Source organism: Haliotis rubra, unplaced genomic scaffold, assembly GCF_003918875.1.
Source record: "Haliotis rubra isolate DU_JTF1 unplaced genomic scaffold, ASM391887v1 Scf861, whole genome shotgun sequence".
NCBI lineage: Eukaryota > Metazoa > Mollusca > Gastropoda > Lepetellida > Haliotidae > Haliotis > Haliotis rubra.
This window is the reverse complement of record NW_025767592.1, coordinates 402,773-422,332: the sequence shown is the minus strand read 5'-3', so window position 1 is coordinate 422,332 and position 19,560 is coordinate 402,773. Positions and strand designations below refer to the sequence as shown.

At 40.5% G+C, this 19,560-nt stretch overlaps 1 protein-coding gene across 2 annotated transcripts; it reads right to left on the bottom strand.

Annotated features, from left to right (window-relative positions):
- Window positions 1-8,505: 8,505 nt before the first annotated feature.
- On the bottom strand, window positions 8,506-11,490 carry LOC124262960. 2 transcript variants are annotated; one of them, XM_046697575.1, is made up of 3 exons: window positions 11,382-11,490; window positions 10,916-11,078; window positions 8,506-9,536 (listed from the first exon to the last, which is right to left on the bottom strand). In XM_046697575.1, the coding sequence occupies exons 1-3, from the start codon at window positions 11,436-11,438 to the stop codon at window positions 8,623-8,625; spliced, it is 1,134 nt and encodes a 377-aa protein (XP_046553531.1). In that variant the 5' UTR covers window positions 11,439-11,490; the 3' UTR covers window positions 8,506-8,622. The 2 variants fall into 2 exon arrangements, with proteins under 2 accessions (XP_046553531.1, XP_046553532.1); XM_046697576.1 differs by lacking the exon at window positions 11,382-11,490 and adding an exon at window positions 11,184-11,276.
- Window positions 11,491-19,560: the final 8,070 nt, after the last annotated feature.

The window sequence follows — 19,560 nt, the reverse complement described above, 5'->3', positions numbered from 1 at the left end:
AATGCTTTTATTCAATTGCAAAATCAGTAAAATGCTTTTATATAATTGCGAAAACATAGTAAAATGCTTTTATTCAATTGCAAAATCTTAGTAAAATGCTTGTATTCAATTGCAAACTCTTAGTAAAATGTTTTCATTCAATTGCAAAATCTTAGTAAAGTGCTTGTATTCAATTGCAAATTCTTAGTAAAATGCTTTCATTCAATTGCAAAATCTTAGTAAAATGCTTATATGTAATTGCTAAATCTTATAAATTTAATGCTTCTATTCAACTGCAAATGTTATAAAATGCATGCTTTTAACTGCAAAATTTCAATAAATTGGTTCTATTTAATTACAAACTCTTAATAAAATACTTCTATTTAATTGCAAAATCCTCATAAAATGCTTCTACTTAATTGCAAACTCTTTTTGCAAACCCTCAGCAGGCTAAAACAAATAAACCGCCATGAATCGATACTAGATCAAGCATACGATTGTGAAAGTACAACAATCCTTAAGGTGGAAATCAAACCCCGTTTCGCATCGCCTCGCTTCTCTTACTTCATGCTCCAAATCAATTCAACAACATGGCAACACTAAATAACAATCCTTACCGAATCATGTGTAATTTACACATTTTTCCAGGCGGCAAAAAACAACAACAACAGGCGTTTGAGCACTGAAATTGCTGTGGGGAAATTTAACTAATTAGTGCAAGTTTTATTATTAATGTTTGTTTCCTTGTGCAAAACACGGAAGCGTGTTATCACACCCTCTATGACAAAGCAATACAATACCTAATAAACAATACATAACGTCAATAACAGTAAAATGTTTGCGATCGTTAGCACAATTGTACCATGACTAATGGCACTGAACATTCACTTTCAAGGGCACAGCATTCGCTTTCAAATAACATTTGTTACCGTATATACCCCATGTTAATCATATATCCTGCTACTGAGAAAAAGTTGCACTTATTTTTACGACTCATTTGTTCCGCTAGTGTGAGTAATCGTTGTCTTTTAAATTTATTACACAAGTTGTTTATTGATTTGACTGTCGTTCGTCAGAGTGATGCGATGCACCCAGAAATGGTTTCTCGGGTTCTCTGTTAACGTGATAAATAAATCATATTCTATTTCAACTCTTTCAAACCCCAATATTTACATTGCCCATTGTGTTTCAATTATGTCTGAAACAGTGTTGACAACAGACTGCTCATAACTTTGTCTAGGTTACCCAGGCTGTCAGAGCTATAGTGTAGATCTTAGACTGAAAGTCACCTGCTTATCTAGGTCTCAAGATGAAATCAATATAGTGTAGACCATAGACATATGTCGCAAGCTTATCCAGGTGTCAATGTGACATAAGTGCAGTGTAGACCATAGACTGTATGTTGCTAGCTTATCAAGGTCTCAAGGTGACATAAGTGCAGTGTAGACCATAGACTGTATGTTGCTAGCTTATCAAGGTGTCAATGTGACATGGGTGTGGTGTAGACCATAGACTGTATGTTGCTAGCTTATCAAGGTGTCAATGTGACATCGGTGTGGTGTAGACCATAGACTGTATGTTGCTAGCTTATCCAGGTGTCAATGTGACATGGGTGTAGTGTAGACCATAGACTGTATGTTGCTAGCTTATCCAGGTGTCAAGGTGACATAAGTGCAGTGTAGACCATAGACTGTATGTTGCTAGCTTATCAAGGTGTCAATGTGACATGGGTGTAGTGTAGACCATAGACTGTATGATGCTAACTTATCAAGGTGTCAATGTGACATGGATGTGGTGTAGACCATAGACTGTATGATGCTAGCTTATCCAGGTGTCAATGTGACATGGATGTGGTGTAGACCATAGACTGTATGTTGCTAGCTTATCCAGGTGTCAATGTGACATGGGTGTAGTGTAGACCATAGACTGTATGATGCTAGCTTATCCAGGTCTCAAGGTGACATAAGTGCAGTGTAGACCATAGACTGTATGATGCTAACTTATCAAGGTGTCAATGTGACATGGGTGTAGTGTAGACCATAGACTGTATGATGCTAGCTTATCAAGGTGTCAATGTGACATGGGTGTAGTGTAGACCATAGACTGTATGTTGCTAGCTTATCAAGGTGTCAATGTGACATGGATGTAGTGTAGACCATAGACTGTATGTTGCTAGCTTATCAAGGTGTCAATGTGATGGTGTGGTGTAGACCATAGACTGTATGATGCTAGCTTATCAAGGTGTCAATGTGACATGGATGTGGTGTAGACCATAGACTGTATGTTGCTAGCTTATCAAGGTGTCAATGTGGCATGGGTGTGGTGTAGACCATAGACTGTATGTTGCTAGCTTATCAAGGTGTCAATGTGACATGGGTGTAGTGTAGACCATAGACTGTATGATGCTAGCTTATCAAGGTCTCAAGGTGACATAAGTGCAGTGTAGACCATAGACTGTATGTTGCTAGCTTATCCAGGTCTCAAGGTGACATGGATGTAGTGTAGACCATAGACTGTATGTTGCTAGCTTATCAAGGTGTCAATGTGACATGGGTGTAGTGTAGACCATAGACTGTATGTTGCTAGCTTATCAAGGTGTCAATGTGACATGGGTGTGGTGTAGACCATAGACTGTATGTTGCTAGCTTATCAAGGTGTCAATGTGACATGGGTGTAGTGTAGACCATAGACTGTATGTTGCTAGCTTATCCAGGTCTCAAGGTGACATAAGTGCAGTGTAGACCATAGACTGTATGTTGCTAGCTTATCAAGGTGTCAATGTGACATGGGTGTGGTGTAGACCATAGACTGTATGTTGCTAGCTTATCCAGGTGTCAATGTGACATGGGTGTAGTGTAGACCATAGACTGTATGTTGCTAGCTTATCCAGGTGTCAATGTGACATAAGTGCAGTGTAGACCATAGACTGTATGATGCTAGCTTATCAAGGTGTCAATGTGACATGGGTGTAGTGTAGACCATAGACTGTATGTTGCTAGCTTATCAAGGTGTCAATGTGACATGGGTGTGGTGTAGACCATAGACTGTATGTTGCTAGCTTATCCAGGTGTCAATGTGACATGGGTGTAGTGTAGACCATAGACTGTATGATGCTAGCTTATCCAGGTCTCAAGGTGACATAAGTGCAGTGTAGACCATAGACTGTATGTTGCTAGCTTATCAAGGTCTCAATGTGACATAAGGTGCAGTGTAGACCATAGACTGTATGATGCTAGCTTATCAAGGTGTCAATGTGACATGGATGTGGTGTAGACCATAGACTGTATGTTGCTAGCTTATCCAGGTGTCAATGTGACATGGATGTGGTGTAGACCATAGACTGTATGTTGCTAGCTTATCAAGGTGTCAATGTGACATGGATGTGGTGTAGACCATAGACTGTATGTTGCTAGCTTATCAAGGTGTCAATGTGACATGGGTGTAGTGTAGACCATAGACTGTATGATGCTAGCTTATCAAGGTCTCAAGGTGACATAAGTGCAGTGTAGACCATAGACTGTATGTTGCTAGCTTATCAAGGTGTCAATGTGACATGGGTGTGGTGTAGACCATAGACTGTATGTTGCTAGCTTATCAAGGTGTCAATGTGACATGGACTCAATGCATGGCTAGCTTTCCAGGTCTCAAGGTGTGCAGACCATAGACCATAGACTGTATGTTGCTAGCTTATCCAGGTGTCAATGTGACATGGGTGTAGTGTAGACCATAGACTGTATGATGCTAGCTTATCAAGGTGTCAATGTGACATGGATGTGGTGTAGACCATAGACTGTATGATGCTAGCTTATCAAGGTGTCAATGTGACATGGGTGTGGTGTAGACCATAGACTGTATGTTGCTAGCTTATCAAGGTGTCAATGTGACATGGATGCAGTGTAGACCATAGACTGTATGATGCTAGCTTATCAAGGTGTCAATGTGACATGGGTGCAGTGTAGACCATAGACTGTATGATGCTAGCTTATCAAGGTCTCAAGGTGACATAAGTGCAGTGTAGACCATAGACTGTATGTTGCTAGCTTATCAAGGTGTCAATGTGACATGGGTGTAGTGTAGACCATAGACTGTATGTTGCTAGCTTATCAAGGTGTCAATGTGACATGGGTGTGGTGTAGACCATAGATTGTATGTTGCTAGCTTATCCAGGTCTCAATGTGACATGAGTATAGTGTAGACCACAGTGTAGACTGTGTGTCGGTAGTAATACCACATTACACCAGAGGTACAAAGTATTACAAAATAAACTGACGTACAAAAGAAAGTACACACCTTGTACTTACGGATGATTTTCCTGAAAACAATGTTTATATAGTGTTACTAAATATTTCGGAAAGCGTTTTGATGTGACTTGTTACTTATAAGTCACAAACACAGCTGTGCATGTTCTAAAACATCACAAAGATATCGGATCCAGTTGTGACGTTGACAGCTCCCCGCCTTACTCACCAACATGGACGATTCAGTTGTGTTAATTATATTGGTAGAAATGCACGCAGTTGTCACCGTATTTCAACTGCTGATGACGCTGATGATGCTGGCTGGTCTTGGACTTTATAAATGTCAATGTAATAAACTAACGGCTCTTCCTTACATCAATGATTGGTTTAATATCTAAGACTATAAAGGTTAAAGATACTATATTACCCCTCGTGTGTATTTATAAAGATCAAGGTCAACACATTCAACCTTCACATAACCCAAACCACCATATGTTATTATATTGTTGGGGAACTGGCGTGTAGGCGTTCTACAATAAACTGTTTTCCAGAACCAACTCCACTCATTTTTCTTACCTTTGTGTTGGTGTTTCAGAGTTTCGATATGCAGTCAACACTTAGAATGTCCAAAACAAACCGAGATATTAGATATATAGCGAACAGTTTAGAATGTCGACAATCACCTGCGATATATAATCAACAGTTCAAATGTCAACAATCATCTTCCGTGTGTAGTCAACAGTTCAAAATGTTCACAATCACCTTCGATATATAATCACCTTCGATATATAATCAACAGTTCAAAATGTCAACAATAACCTTCCGTGTGTAGTCAATAACTTAAAATGTCAACAATGACCTTCGATATATAATCAACAGATTAAAATGTCAACAATCACTTTCCATGTATAGGCCACGCTTTACAGTGTCAATAAACACCTTCCATTCACACCCATTTGTTTGAATTGTCAACAAACACAAATAGATACATTCAACATTGTCGACAACTAAAAATGTCTGCAAACAACTACACAATGATCAACAGCCATTCTTTCCCAAAAACGTTATTTCAATTTAAACCTGCAGTGTGGTCAGGCCACGAGTACGCCAAGTTGTTAACACGTACAATCATTATGTTCAAGCAATAAAGCTGTTGCAAATTAAACCGGAAAATTTCCCAACACTAGCCTGAATCTGAACCCAGCTTTACTGCATGTAATCAAAACAAAACTATTTCGCAATGAACATTATTTTCTACACTCCCGCGAACAATATGGTGACCTATTTACATAATTGTCATCGTCAGTCGAAATTGAATTTTAATACTCAAACGTAAATTTTTATACTTTTATTCCCATAAATCCTATATAAATCAACACTTTAATTATGCTCAACTTTAGCATAAAAGACACTAAATACATTTTAGAAATCAGTCACGTAATATACTTAAATTAGGGGAACCTGAACTTTCAATTTGGATAATAAGTATAAGCGTTCACAAACTTTTCAAAGACAGACATCTTATGAACGCACTGCCATTTCTCTTTATCACCACCCCTAAACACAACGCATGGGATGCACGTGCATAACGCAGTAGCCCCATACACGTGCATGTGGTGTCATTCTTGATTTTGACGGTTTTCAAGAAGGTCGATAAATCACCGTAGACCATTAATTTTGACAATCATCTTGCATCACACAGTTGTTAGTGTTTGTTTCCGGCCGGGTTTCTTTTTTCGTTTGACAATCTTATACATGCAAATTTCACGTCATACACCAATTATCTTTCAAAAAAGATTACTGTACAAACAACTATGGTCATAAGGAAGTGCAAGTGGTGATGCACTCTCAAAACATTCATTATTATCATATCAACATTGATTGACTCCGATTTATATCCCATAGTTTCAGTCGTAACTTAAAATTGAAGATCCCCTACTTTTTTAAGAATGTATATAAACCAGTCAGGTAGGTAACCAATGAATTATTCGCAATACACACCTAATATACAATTAAGTAATATTTGCTTAGGGCTGGCTAAAATGATCGATAGCATTGGTGAAAAGTTTTAATTTTCTCACACAATATACAAATTTAGGACTTTATTCACGGTTTGCTTCTAAATTATGTTCAGGGCGTTGTTTGTTTGTTTTGTTACTAATCCATGCAAAAACATACCACCACCCACCAGTGATGTGACACATATTCTCTTTCAGTAGCCCAGTTCTGGTGTTCCCCACCGCAATATTGCTGGAATATTGCTAAAAGCGGCGTAAAACTATACTCATTTTCTTTGACAACTCTGACACTTTTTCCTATACTTATCGATAATCGATCGATATTTATTTAATTATCGATTTCTGTGATCTATATCGATAGCCAGCCCTATTATTTGAAGGTATAAGAACGTTCTGCTTAGGCTAAACGATATACACTAAGATGTATTTTAAGAACAGCCATTTTATATAATGATGCATGATATTCTCACCATTAGCATCAAGAGATGAAGACATTTTATCGTACCTCCATGTCAGAATGTTGAAATGTTGAATTCTGACTGGTTCACGTGATCTTGATACAATCCTGTCTATCCCGCCTGGCATTGATATATATTTTGAGCTTATACTTCATGTTTATTTTCTATTTGCTCAAACAAACATGAAACATGTACCATGACAACATACTTCATGCACCGGTAACCTTCTCAGCAGCTGATAGATAAGCAGGTTTATTTGCAAAATCATTCGTGTTGAAACACAACTGTGGTAGATGTCGTGTTAGTGTCCTCTGTGTAATGTCTCTGTAAGGGAAACATTTTGTATTTCTGTGTTTCTCATTACCCGACCGACACTAATTTGGTCGCCGGCTAAAAATAATAAATTTTTTCACCGCCGACTCGAACTCAAGACCTACCGTCCAGATTCGATTATCTACAAACCGCCACCACATAGCTGGAATATTGCTGAGTTAAACACCAAACAAACCAGGGGCGTAGCTACCATTATGAAAAAAAGCCCGGGCTTACACATGATTGCTTGGCTGGTCAAGCCCTCAATACTATCTAAATATAAAGCTTTGCAACCTATCGGGCTTACACGAAAGACTTGGCTTGCTACGCGCCGGCAAACAAAATAAATATGATAATGCGTAGATGTAGTGATAGTCGACATCTGATGCTCGCTCATCCTCATCAGTATGCTCAGTCAACGCTGAAAGCACAACCAGCACCAACGATTGAAGCACAACCAGCACCAACGATTGAAGCACATTTTATTGCCAGTAAGACGGTACACAACGTTATGAAACGTACACGGCAATCTCCAGCAAACACACGCCACATCATCATTACAATATAGATGTGGAGGGCAACAAGACATAGCAGATTATACACTCAGTTGTCAGATAGACCATCACAGGTGAAAGTTAGGACCATGACGACTTAGCGATTGAGTGAGTGTGGCTTTACGCCGCTTTTAGCAATATTCCAGCAAGATCACGGCTGGGAACACCAGAAATAGGCTTCACGCAATGCATCTATGTGGAGAATCGAACCCGAGTCTTCAGCGGACGCTTTAACTATAAGCTACCCCACCGCTTCGACGACTTACAAAAGTGCAATTACGTGAATTATCAAAGATTGCGAATTTAGCTGTAAATATTCGCATTCATGCACACCAATTTCAAACTGTTGGAAACTGTGGCGTGCGACCTAATTATTTAACGTAGTTTATAAAATTAGTATACTTAAAAGAAGGTATTTGTTTTTTAGTAATAAAAACAAGGGTGGGATTATATACAACGGGTGACTCTTAAACCAGGTCATGACAGAATTTGCCTTGCACTAGTTTGCTAGTACTCACTCGGTCTATAATCCATGAACCCGTGATGATCCGGGTTAGAATAATTTACTGGTCTTCAGCCAGTCATGTTTGTCGTAAGATGCGACTAACAGGATCGGGTGGTCAGGCTCACTGACTTGTTTGAAGCATGTCATCGTATCCCAAATGCGTAGATCGATACTCATGCTGTTGATCACTGGATTGTCTGGTCCAGACTTGATTATTTCCAGACAGCCGCCATATAACTGGAATATTGCTGAGTACGGTGTTAAGGAACAAACAAAAAGACTACAACCCATGGCAAGTTTCTTTGTATGAAATATTCACGGAGAATTTCCGCATAACTGGGGATATTTGGCAGTGAAATTCGAAAGAAACAGGGGCATATTTGGGAGTGGCCATTAAACCAAAGCTTCAAATCCTTTACTTCCTCGACTTCGTTTTTTTTAAATTCAAATTTTACTGTGAATAAAACATATTCAACCTCAGTTTGATATACAAGTGTTCGGTATGTGGGAGCAGATGCCTGGGGAATAACCGTGATGACGTACACAACACCGAGTGAGCTAACAGGAACGTACGTACAACGTAAACGCCTGCTTGAGCCGTCCACTTCCGCTCTCAGCCGTGCATATATAGCGACCGGAAGTAGCAACGGTTGCGTTCCGGAAGCGGAAGATTGTGTGTTTATAATACGCCTCTTCAATGTCCAAGCGATCTACCCCCATGCCGACGTCAGCGCCATTCTTAGCAAGCATGATACGGGGTGTTGGGTTGCCTATGGCATACACGTGGAGATCGGCATCCTCGTGCTGGTCCACCACGACGTCCTTCTGCCATCCGAAGAAGGTTACCGTATTTCTTTGAATAAATTCCATGTTAGCGACGGCTGGTTTGAAGAATGTTCGCTGAACGGTGTATACTGACTTGATGGGACTGTTTGTGGGAGAGAACGTAGAGCTGATAGCGAGCATTCCCCGAGCCCCTTTAGATTGTTGCACGGACACAATGTTGACCCTGTTTGCTACCCTCTGGCCAGGCGAAAGGGCGTCTGCCCAGTCAGTCCGACCAAGAAAATTATCGCCGTCTTGCGGTCGCGTCGTCTCTATCATCGTTGGCAGAGACGATGAAACACCAACGAGGGGTCGGACGGGGCGGCTGGTGTAGTCAGGCACGAGGACCATGCTGTGGAGGCGAAGATTCCTTGCCAATGACTCGTCGCCCACCCACAGAGCTGCATCGACATGGAAGTTCCCGACGTCCTCCGGTGCATACGTGACAGCCTCTTTCGGGGTGACGAGAAGGGTGTGGTTGGAGATGGTGTACCGGCCTGGAGCTGCCTCACCCGCACGGATATACACGCTTTCTTGATATACCGGCAGGATAATGGAGGCCATCACCGACATGCTTGTGTCAACACGCATCACGTGTAGAGTCGCGAGGTTTTGGCGGGACACTGTGAGGAAGTCGGTGTCGTAATCTGAAATGTCACATATATTCATCGTTCTGATCATATTCGAAACATGTTATGCTATCTGAAGTGTTACAGGGGCGGTGGGGTAGCCTAGTGATTAAAGCGTTCGCTCGTCACGCCGAAGACCCGGGTTCGATTCCCCACGTGGGTGCAAGTTGTGAAGCCCATTTCTGGTGTCCCCCGCTGTGATATTGCTGGAATATTGCTAAAAGCAGCGTAAAACCATACTCACTCACTCACTCACTCACTCACTGAAATGTTACATAGATTCGTCTTTCTGAGCCTATTCGAAACATTACAGAATATGTGGTAATGTAATCTGCAATGTTACATAGATTCGTCTGTCTGTACCAATTCCAAACATTCAACTGTAATACAATATGCAGTACATGTAATTTGAAACGTTACATAGATTCGTCTTTCTGAGATTATTCCAAATATTGTAAAAGCATATGTGGTAATGTAATCTGAAATGTTACATAGATTCGTCTTTCTAAATCTATGCCTAACATTAAAATAGAATATTGGATACTTGTAGTCCGCAATGCCACATTGATTCGTCATTCTGATCACATTCTAAACATTTCAGAGTATGTACTAATTTAATCTAAAATGTTACATATATTCTTTCTGAACCTATTCCAAGCACGGTTATACAATATGCGATACATGCAATCTGAAATGTTACATATGTTCGTATGTCTGTACCAATTCCAAACATTGTAATACAATATGCATTATATGTAATATGAAATATTACATAGATTCGTCTTTCTGAGCCTATTCCAAACATTATTTTTGACGTTATTCGCCAACTGTAACTTTCTGAGCAAGCATTTGTGACATGCGCAAGAAGATCACAGAATAATAGGTAATAGAGAAAATGTTACACTCGCATGTGTGTTAGACTGATGTCACCAAACCGGTGTCAGACATTTACTTATTTCCCGTGAACATATGCTCGATTGGAAACAGTAGTGAGTGAGGTTTTAGAGTTACGCCGCTTTTAGCAATATTCCACCAATATCACGGCGGGGGTCACAAGAAATGGGCTGCACACATTGTACCCAGATGGTAGTAGTGAGTGAGTGAGTATGGAACGGCGTTATTTAAATATTCCAGCAATATCAAGTCTGGGGACACGAGACATCGGCCTCACACGTCGTACAGATGTGGGAAATCAAACCCGGCATGACTTAACCCCTTAACCACAAGACAAAGTAGCTCTGATAGTATTGTACACTACAATGAACTCTTTCCCGAATGTTTAGGGTTAATGGATACAATAAGTAAGCATGTGTCAATTTAAAAAAACAAACCCTTATTAAAAATAGGAGAACAATTATTTCCGATGGATCCCTTAGTTGATGTATAACGGTACTCACTCATGACAGCCTTTCCGTTAACGTGCCAGACAATCTGCGCAGTGCCTATGGCGCTGTAGGTGACGGTAACCTGTCGTCCGACGTTGTTCGGAACGTCCCGTATTTCCACAGCTTGGATTTGGACATGGCCGGGCAGTTGGCCTGAGAACGGTTGCCAAGTGACCTGAAGGGTAGATATGCTATTATAATAATAATTATACACGTGACATTTTGAGAAGAGGGAATATTTCCCCACATTAAAGAAGAAACTTGCCGGATGGAGGCACACCTTTCTTGAAATGACTGGCTTTGAATAACAGCTACATCTTTGGAGGAAAGTCGCTAGTAGTTTAATCAAGCATTCCCCATCTCACTGGTCAAGGAAGTGGTATAGGGCGCACCAGACTCCTTGATCCTCATTTAACGGTTGAAGGACACGTTAACCATGTGTGAACAAACATAGAGGTAACATGTTCAAGACCATCACCTCCGATAGCACAGGGTCCAAGGCCAATAGCAGAACCAGCAGAAAGCGTCCGTACATGTCTGACTTCCTTCAATTGCTGCAACATGTAGGTTACGACCGACCGGAAATAATTGGCCCTCTGGTGTAGGTCATTAAAGTCTGTTTGAAGTTAAACGTCAGTAACTATGCCGGTCAGATATAGGATGTCAGCACTGATAGAGAGACAGATGGAGGGATGTCAGCACTGATACAGTGACAGATAGGGGGATGTCAGTTTATACTTTACATTGAGGCGAGGACAAGTCAAATCATAAGGAACAGAATTTGAAACAAATGATACACAGCTTTCCATGTTTGTACCGGACGTGCTAAATGTTTAATGCCTGAGTCAGTGTTTGGCTATTTGGAGAATCGTCAGTTCACTGCAATGAAATGTCACGATTAAGTGGCAGAGGTCTGAACGCCTGACCTATTTCAGTTGGGGATACTTACATCATTAAATGTTGTCCGAGTACAGGCAGATCTGGATTTAAATGTCAGACTGTGAACACGACAATGTACAGTCTCATCTGCAACAACAGTATGAAGCAATAGCGGATACGGATATATACTCAGCAGCAAAAAAAACCGTCAGTACGAATTTAAAATTAGATAGGCACTGTAATCAAATCATTACAGAAATAGACATAACAAGCGGATCAAAAACATTTTTGGTGTACCATATCTGGACACATCAATGGATAACTCAGCACAATTTCAAGACATTACGTGAACGTTTGCAGTCCATTCAGACTCTTGACTTCGGTATCTAGTGTGACCACCACGAGCGGCAATAACTGCAGCGTCTATGCTTGGAGTGCACCAATCGATTGATGAAGGCCATTGGCACCTGGAAACACACTCTGAGAAAGGCCTGGCTTGATAAATAGGTTGTGTTCGGCCTTGGTATGACATTATTTAGTCTCCTCTGCATTCCATCCCAAAGATGTTCAATTGGGTTTAAATCAGGACTAAGGGCTGGTCACAGCATAATGTTGACACCGTTCTGCTGTAGGAAGTCCCGTGTAGTTCTAGCAGTATGGGCCCGGGCGTTATCATGCTGGAAAATGTTGTTCCGGTGACGTGCGAAATGTGGTATCACGTGGGGTCTGTGAGCTTGGTCGATGTAGCGCACCGTTGTGATGCCGCGACCCTTCCTGGACGAAGGTTCTGGAACACCACAAGACCCACTCTCTGGTTCAGGCCTATTCCACCCCCTGCCATGATGCTTCACCTCCCCATGAGTCTCTTTCTATAACACATTGGTCTGAGTAACGCTGGCCACGTCGTCACCATATTCGTGTTCTGCCATCTCCAGTTGATACGCAGTACCGACTCTCATCTGTGAACAGAACAGTTCTCCATTGTCTGTATCGCTAGTTTTGGTGTTGTAGGACAAACTGTAGACGTTCACGGTCTTCCTTTATCCGGATCGTTTTATGAACAATACACTTTCATATTGGGTGGATTGTAAAGAAAAGTACCCATGAGTGTTGGTTCAAGCTCAGGCAAATGTGAAGTTTGTGCGTTTCCTCCTTGGATTTGTATGTTTTTTGTTTCCCACCTCACTCAGCAAAGTTCCAGCTTCATGGCTGCGTTCAGTAGATACTTCGAGTCCTAGGCCTAGATTTTCGAAGCTGTCTTAGCTCTAAGATAGTCGTAAGCTAATGTTAATGAATGTCACTTACGACTATCTTAGCGCGAAGAGAACTGCGAAAATCTAGGCCCTGACCAGACAACCAGATTGAAATATACAACCATTTGCGCCGTCTTGGTACGGTGACACTCCATTAGCCAAGTCGGCAAGCATGATCAACCGATCTTTTAAGTACGATGAGTAAACGTTGGTTCGGTTCGATTCTAATACGAAATACACCCAGAGACATCGTCGGAACTTAACGTTTCCCATAACCAAACGTTTTCCATAGACTTTCAATAGTGTTATATTTATTTAAATAAAGAATATTGATAATTAAAATGAAAAAAAAGAATAGCGAAAGGCAACTAACAGGATCGTGTGGTCAGGCTCGCTGAATTGATGGACACATGTCATCGTATCCCATATGCGTAGATCGATAAAATGTTGCTGATCACTGTATTGTCTGAGCCAGATAATTATTTACAGACCGACGCCATAAAGCTAGAATATGAGTGTGGCGTTAAACAACAAACAATCAAATAAAATCTGATTCAATAACCTAGTGTAGTAGAACCACGAACAGACTAAATACAATGAATGTACATATGACAATGATGTGGAACCTGGAACACGTCAAATACAATGAATGTACATATGACAATGATGTGGAACCTCGAACAGACTAAATACAATGAATGTACATATGACAATGATGTGGAACCCCGAACAGACTAAATACAATGGATGTACATATGACAATGATGTGGAACCTCAAACAGGCCAAATACAATGGATGTACATATGACAATGATGTGGAACCTCAAACAGGCCAAATGCAATGAATGTACATATGACAATGATGTGGAACCTCAAACAGACTAAAAGCAATGAATGTACATATGACAATGATGTGGAACCTCCAACAGGCCAAATGCAATGAATGTACATATGAGAATGATGTGGAACCTCAAACAGACCAAATACAATGAATGTACATATGACAATGATGTGGAACCTCAAACAGGCCAAATGCAATGAATGTACATATGACAATGATGTGGAACCTCCAACAGGCCAAATGCAATGAATGTACATATGACAATGATGTGGAACCTCAAACAGACTAAAAAGCAATGGATGTACATATGACAATGATGTGGAACCCTCAAACAGGCCAAATACAAATGAATGTACATATGACAATGATGTGGAACCTCCAACAGGCCAAATGCAATGAATGTACATATGACAATGATGTGGAACCTCAAACAGACTAAAAGCAATGAATGTACATATGACAATGATGTGGAACCTCCAACAGGCCAAATGCAATGAATGTACATATGAGAATGATGTGGAACCTCAAACAGACTAAATACAATGAATGTACATATGACAATGATGTGGAACCTCAAACAGGCCAAATACAATGAATGTACATATGGCAATGATGTGGAACCTCACACACGCCAAATACAATGAATGTACATATGACAATGATGTGGAACCTCAAACAGGCCAAATACAATGGATGTACATATGACAATGATGTGGAACCTCAAACAGGCCAAATACAATGAATGTACATATGCAATGATGTGGAACCTCAAACAGGCCAAATACAATGGATGTACATATGACAATGATGTGGAACCCTCAACACGCCAAATACAATGCATGTACATATGACAATGATGTGGAACTCCTCGAACACGCCAAATGCAATGAATGTACATATGACAATGATGTGGAACCCTCGAACAGACTAAATGCAATGAATGTACATATGACAATGATGTGGAACCTCGAACAGGCTAAATGCAATGAATGCACACATGACAATGATGTGGAACCTCGAACAGGCCAAATGCAAATGAATGTACATATGACAATGATGTGGAACCTCAAACAGGCCAAATGCAATGAATGCACATATGGCAATGATGTGGAACCCTCGAACAGACTAAATGCAATGAATGTACATATGACAATGATGTGGAACCCTCAGGCCAAATGCAATGCATGTACATATGACAAATGATGTGGAACCCTCAAAACAGGCCAAATGCAAATGAACGTACATATGATTAAATGATGTGGAACCTCAAACAGACTAAATGCAATGAATGTACATATGACAATGATGTGGAACCTCAAACAGGCCAAATGCAATGAATGTACATATGACAATGATGTGGAACCTCCAACAGGCCAAATGCAATGAATGTACATATGACAATGATGTGGAACCTCAAACAGACTAAAATACAATGAATGTACATATGACAATGATGTGGAACCTCGAACAGGCTAAATGCAATGAATGTACATATGACAATGATGTGGAACCTCAAACAGACTAAATACAATGAATGTACATATGACAATGATGCTGGAACCTCAAACAGGCTGTAAATGCAATGAATGTCTTGCATATGACATCGATGTGGAGACCTCAAACAGACTAAATGCAATGAATGTACATATGACAATGATGTGGAACCTCAAACAGGCCAAATGCAATAAAAAGCAATGAATGTACATATGACAATGATGTGGAACCTCCAACAGGCCAAATGCAATGAATGTACATATGAGAATGATGTGGAACCTCAAACAGACTAAATACAATGAATGTACATATGACAATGATGTGGAACCTCAAACAGGCCAAATGCAATGAATGTACATATGACAATGATGTGGAACCTCCAACAGGCCAAATGCAATGAATGTACATATGACAATGATGTGGAACCTCAAACAGACTAAAAGCAATGGATGTACATATGACAATGATGTGGAACCTCAAACAGGCCAAATACAATGAATGTACATATGACAATGATGTGGAACCTCCAACAGGCCAAATGCAATGAATGTACATATGACAATGATGTGGAACCTCAAACAGACTAAAAGCAATGAATGTACATATGACAATGATGTGGAACCTCCAACAGGCCAAATGCAATGAATGTACATATGAGAATGATGTGGAACCTCAAACAGACTAAATACAATGAATGTACATATGACAATGATGTGGAACCTCAAACAGGCCAAATACAATGAATGTACATATGGCAATGATGTGGAACCTCACACACGCCAAATACAATGAATGTACATATGACAATGATGTGGAACCTCAAACAGGCCAAATACAATGGATGTACATATGACAATGATGTGGAACCTCAAACAGGCCAAATACAATGAATGTACATATGCAATGATGTGGAACCTCAAACAGGCCAAATACAATGGATGTACATATGACAATGATGTGGAACCTCAAACACGCCAAATACAATGCATGTACATATGACAATGATGTGGAACCTCGAACACGCCAAATGCAATGAATGTACATATGACAATGATGTGGAACCTCGAACAGACTAAATGCAATGAATGTACATATGACAATGATGTGGAACCTCGAACAGGCTAAATGCAATGAATGTACATATGACAATGATGTGGAACCTCGAACAGGCCAAATGCAATGAATGTACATATGACAATGATGTGGAACCTCAAACAGGCCAAATGCAATGAATGTACATATGGCAATGATGTGGAACCTCGAACAGACTAAATGCAATGAATGTACATATGCAATGATGTGGAACCTCAAACAGGCCAAATGCAATGAATGTACATATGACAATGATGTGGAACCTCAAACAGGCCAAATGCAATGAATGTACATATGACAATGATGTGGAACCTCAAACAGACTAAATGCAATGAATGTACATATGACAATGATGTGGAACCTCAAACAGGCCAAATGCAATGAATGTACATATGACAATGATGTGGAACCTCCAACAGGCCAAATGCAATGAATGTACATATGACAATGATGTGGAACCTCAAACAGACTAAAAGCAATGAATGTACATATGACAATGATGTGGAACCTCCAACAGGCCAAATGCAATGAATGTACATATGAGAATGATGTGGAACCTCAAACAGACTAAATACAATGAATGTACATATGACAATGATGTGGAACCTCAAACAGGCCAAATACAATGAATGTACATATGGCAATGATGTGGAACCTCACACACGCCAAATACAATGAATGTACATATGACAATGATGTGGAACCTCAAACAGGCCAAATACAATGGATGTACATATGACAATGATGTGGAACCTCAAACAGGCCAAATACAATGGATGTACATATGACAATGATGTGGAACCTCAAACACGCCAAATACAATGCATGTACATATGACAATGATGTGGAACCTCGAACAGGCTAAATGCAATGAATGTACATATGACAATGATGTGGAACCTCGAACAGGCTAAATGCAATGAATGTACATATGACAATGATGTGGAACCTCGAACAGGCCAAATGCAATGAATGTACATATGACAATGATGTGGAACCTCAAACAGGCCAAATGCAATGAATGTACATATGACAATGATGTGGAACCTCGAACAGACTAAATGCAATGAATGTACATATGACAATGATGTGGAACCTCGAACAGACTAAATGCAATGAATGTACATATGACAATGATGTGGAACCTCGAACAGACTAAATGCAATGAATGTACATATGACAATGATGTGGAACCTCAAACACGCCAAATACAATAGACCTGTGAAGAACTGGTCCTCAGTAACCCATGCTTGTCGTAAGAGGCGACTAACGTGATCGAGTGGTCAGGCTCATTGACTTGTTAACACATGTCATTGTATCTCAATTGCGTAGATCGATGTTCATGCTTTTGATCACTGGATTGTCTGGTCCACACTCGATTATCTACAGACCACCGCTATATAGCTGGAATATTGCTAAGTGCGGCGTTAACAACAAACCAACGAACAAAATACAATAGATGTACATATGATCTGGAACCTCAAACAGGTCACATACAATTGATGTACATGTGACAATGATCTAGAACCTCAAACAGGCCAAACTGTCAACAGAACCATTGCTGCAACACTGTCACCTCCCTCCAAAAGACGCAAACCAGATCAGCACCTATCAGGATAACATTCCCTACATTGATAAACCACCACACTGAATCAGCAGACAGCTAAAACACCAAGCAGGCATAAATAGAACCTTCTATCCGTCCTCCAGCCTCAACAACCTTCTCCATGCTAACGGAAGAAAACACCAACCATCAACAACCCGACATGTAGCATTTACAAAATAAACTGTGGTTGTGGACAGAGCTTCATCTATAGGCGAAACATCCCGACCTATCAACAGCGACTAAATACTTTACCTTTACCAAGTTCCGACAGCAAATCATCCATCTCTGATTACAACCAATCTATCCCTAATCACCATATAAACTGGGCTGACATCTCCATTATTGAGAACAGCCAAACTGATTTCACCAAACGTAAACTCACCGAAGCCCAAAACACGCATGTAAGACGGCCTGGATTTACACTGCAAGCATAGCAAAGACCAGGGCCGCCTGCGGAGTCATGCTTCGTTGGTTACTGTGAAGAGTTGCCTCCCTTGTCACACCTGGCAGGGGACAAGCTGTGTCGTGTTGAGTGCACAACTCGTTGCGCTAATATATGAATTTTGCCGAGGTATTTATCCCCAAATTGTGTCCATTGTGTCCGACGGCGAGGATAACACGAGAGATATTACTGTGGCTTTGGAAGACTTCAGCGAAAAGTAAGGATAATTAGATACAATAGACCCGTGAAGAAATAGTCCTCAGTAACCCATGCTTGTCGTAAGAGGCGACTAACGTGATCGAGTGGTCAGGCTCACTGACTTGTTAACACATGACATTGTATCTCAATTGCGTAGATCGATGTTCATGCTTTTGATCACTGGATTGTCTGGTCCACACTCGATTATCTACAGACCACCGCTATGTAGCTGGAATATTGCCAAGTGCGGCGTTAAACGACAAATCAACCAACCAAATACAATAGATGTACATATGACAATGACTTGGGACCACAAACAGACAAATACAATGGATATACACATATCAATGATCTGGGACCTCAAACAGGCCAAATACAATGGATGTACATATATCAATGATCTGGAACCTCAAACATGCCAAATACAATGGATATACATATATCAATGATCTGGGACCTCAAACATGCCAAATACAATGGATGTACATATATCAATGATCTGGGACCTCAAACAGGCCAAATACAATAGATGTACATATGGCAATGATGAGGATTCCACAATTCCATTGTGTACACGTATTCATATTGCTATGTGGAGGACGGCCGTCTGGCCTGTACGAGCTTGTTATACACGTAGACGTTGTCCGTTGGGGTCCGGGTTGGAATTGGTCTTCAGCAACCCATGCTTGAAATTGCTATAAGAGGTGACTGACGGGATCGGGTGATCAGGCTCGCTGTCTTGGTTGACACAGTCATGTCATCACGTTTTTCCAATTGTGTAGATCGACGCTCATGATGTCACCGAATGTACTCTTAAGGTTTTGCAAAAATAAGGAGTACGTACTCCTGATG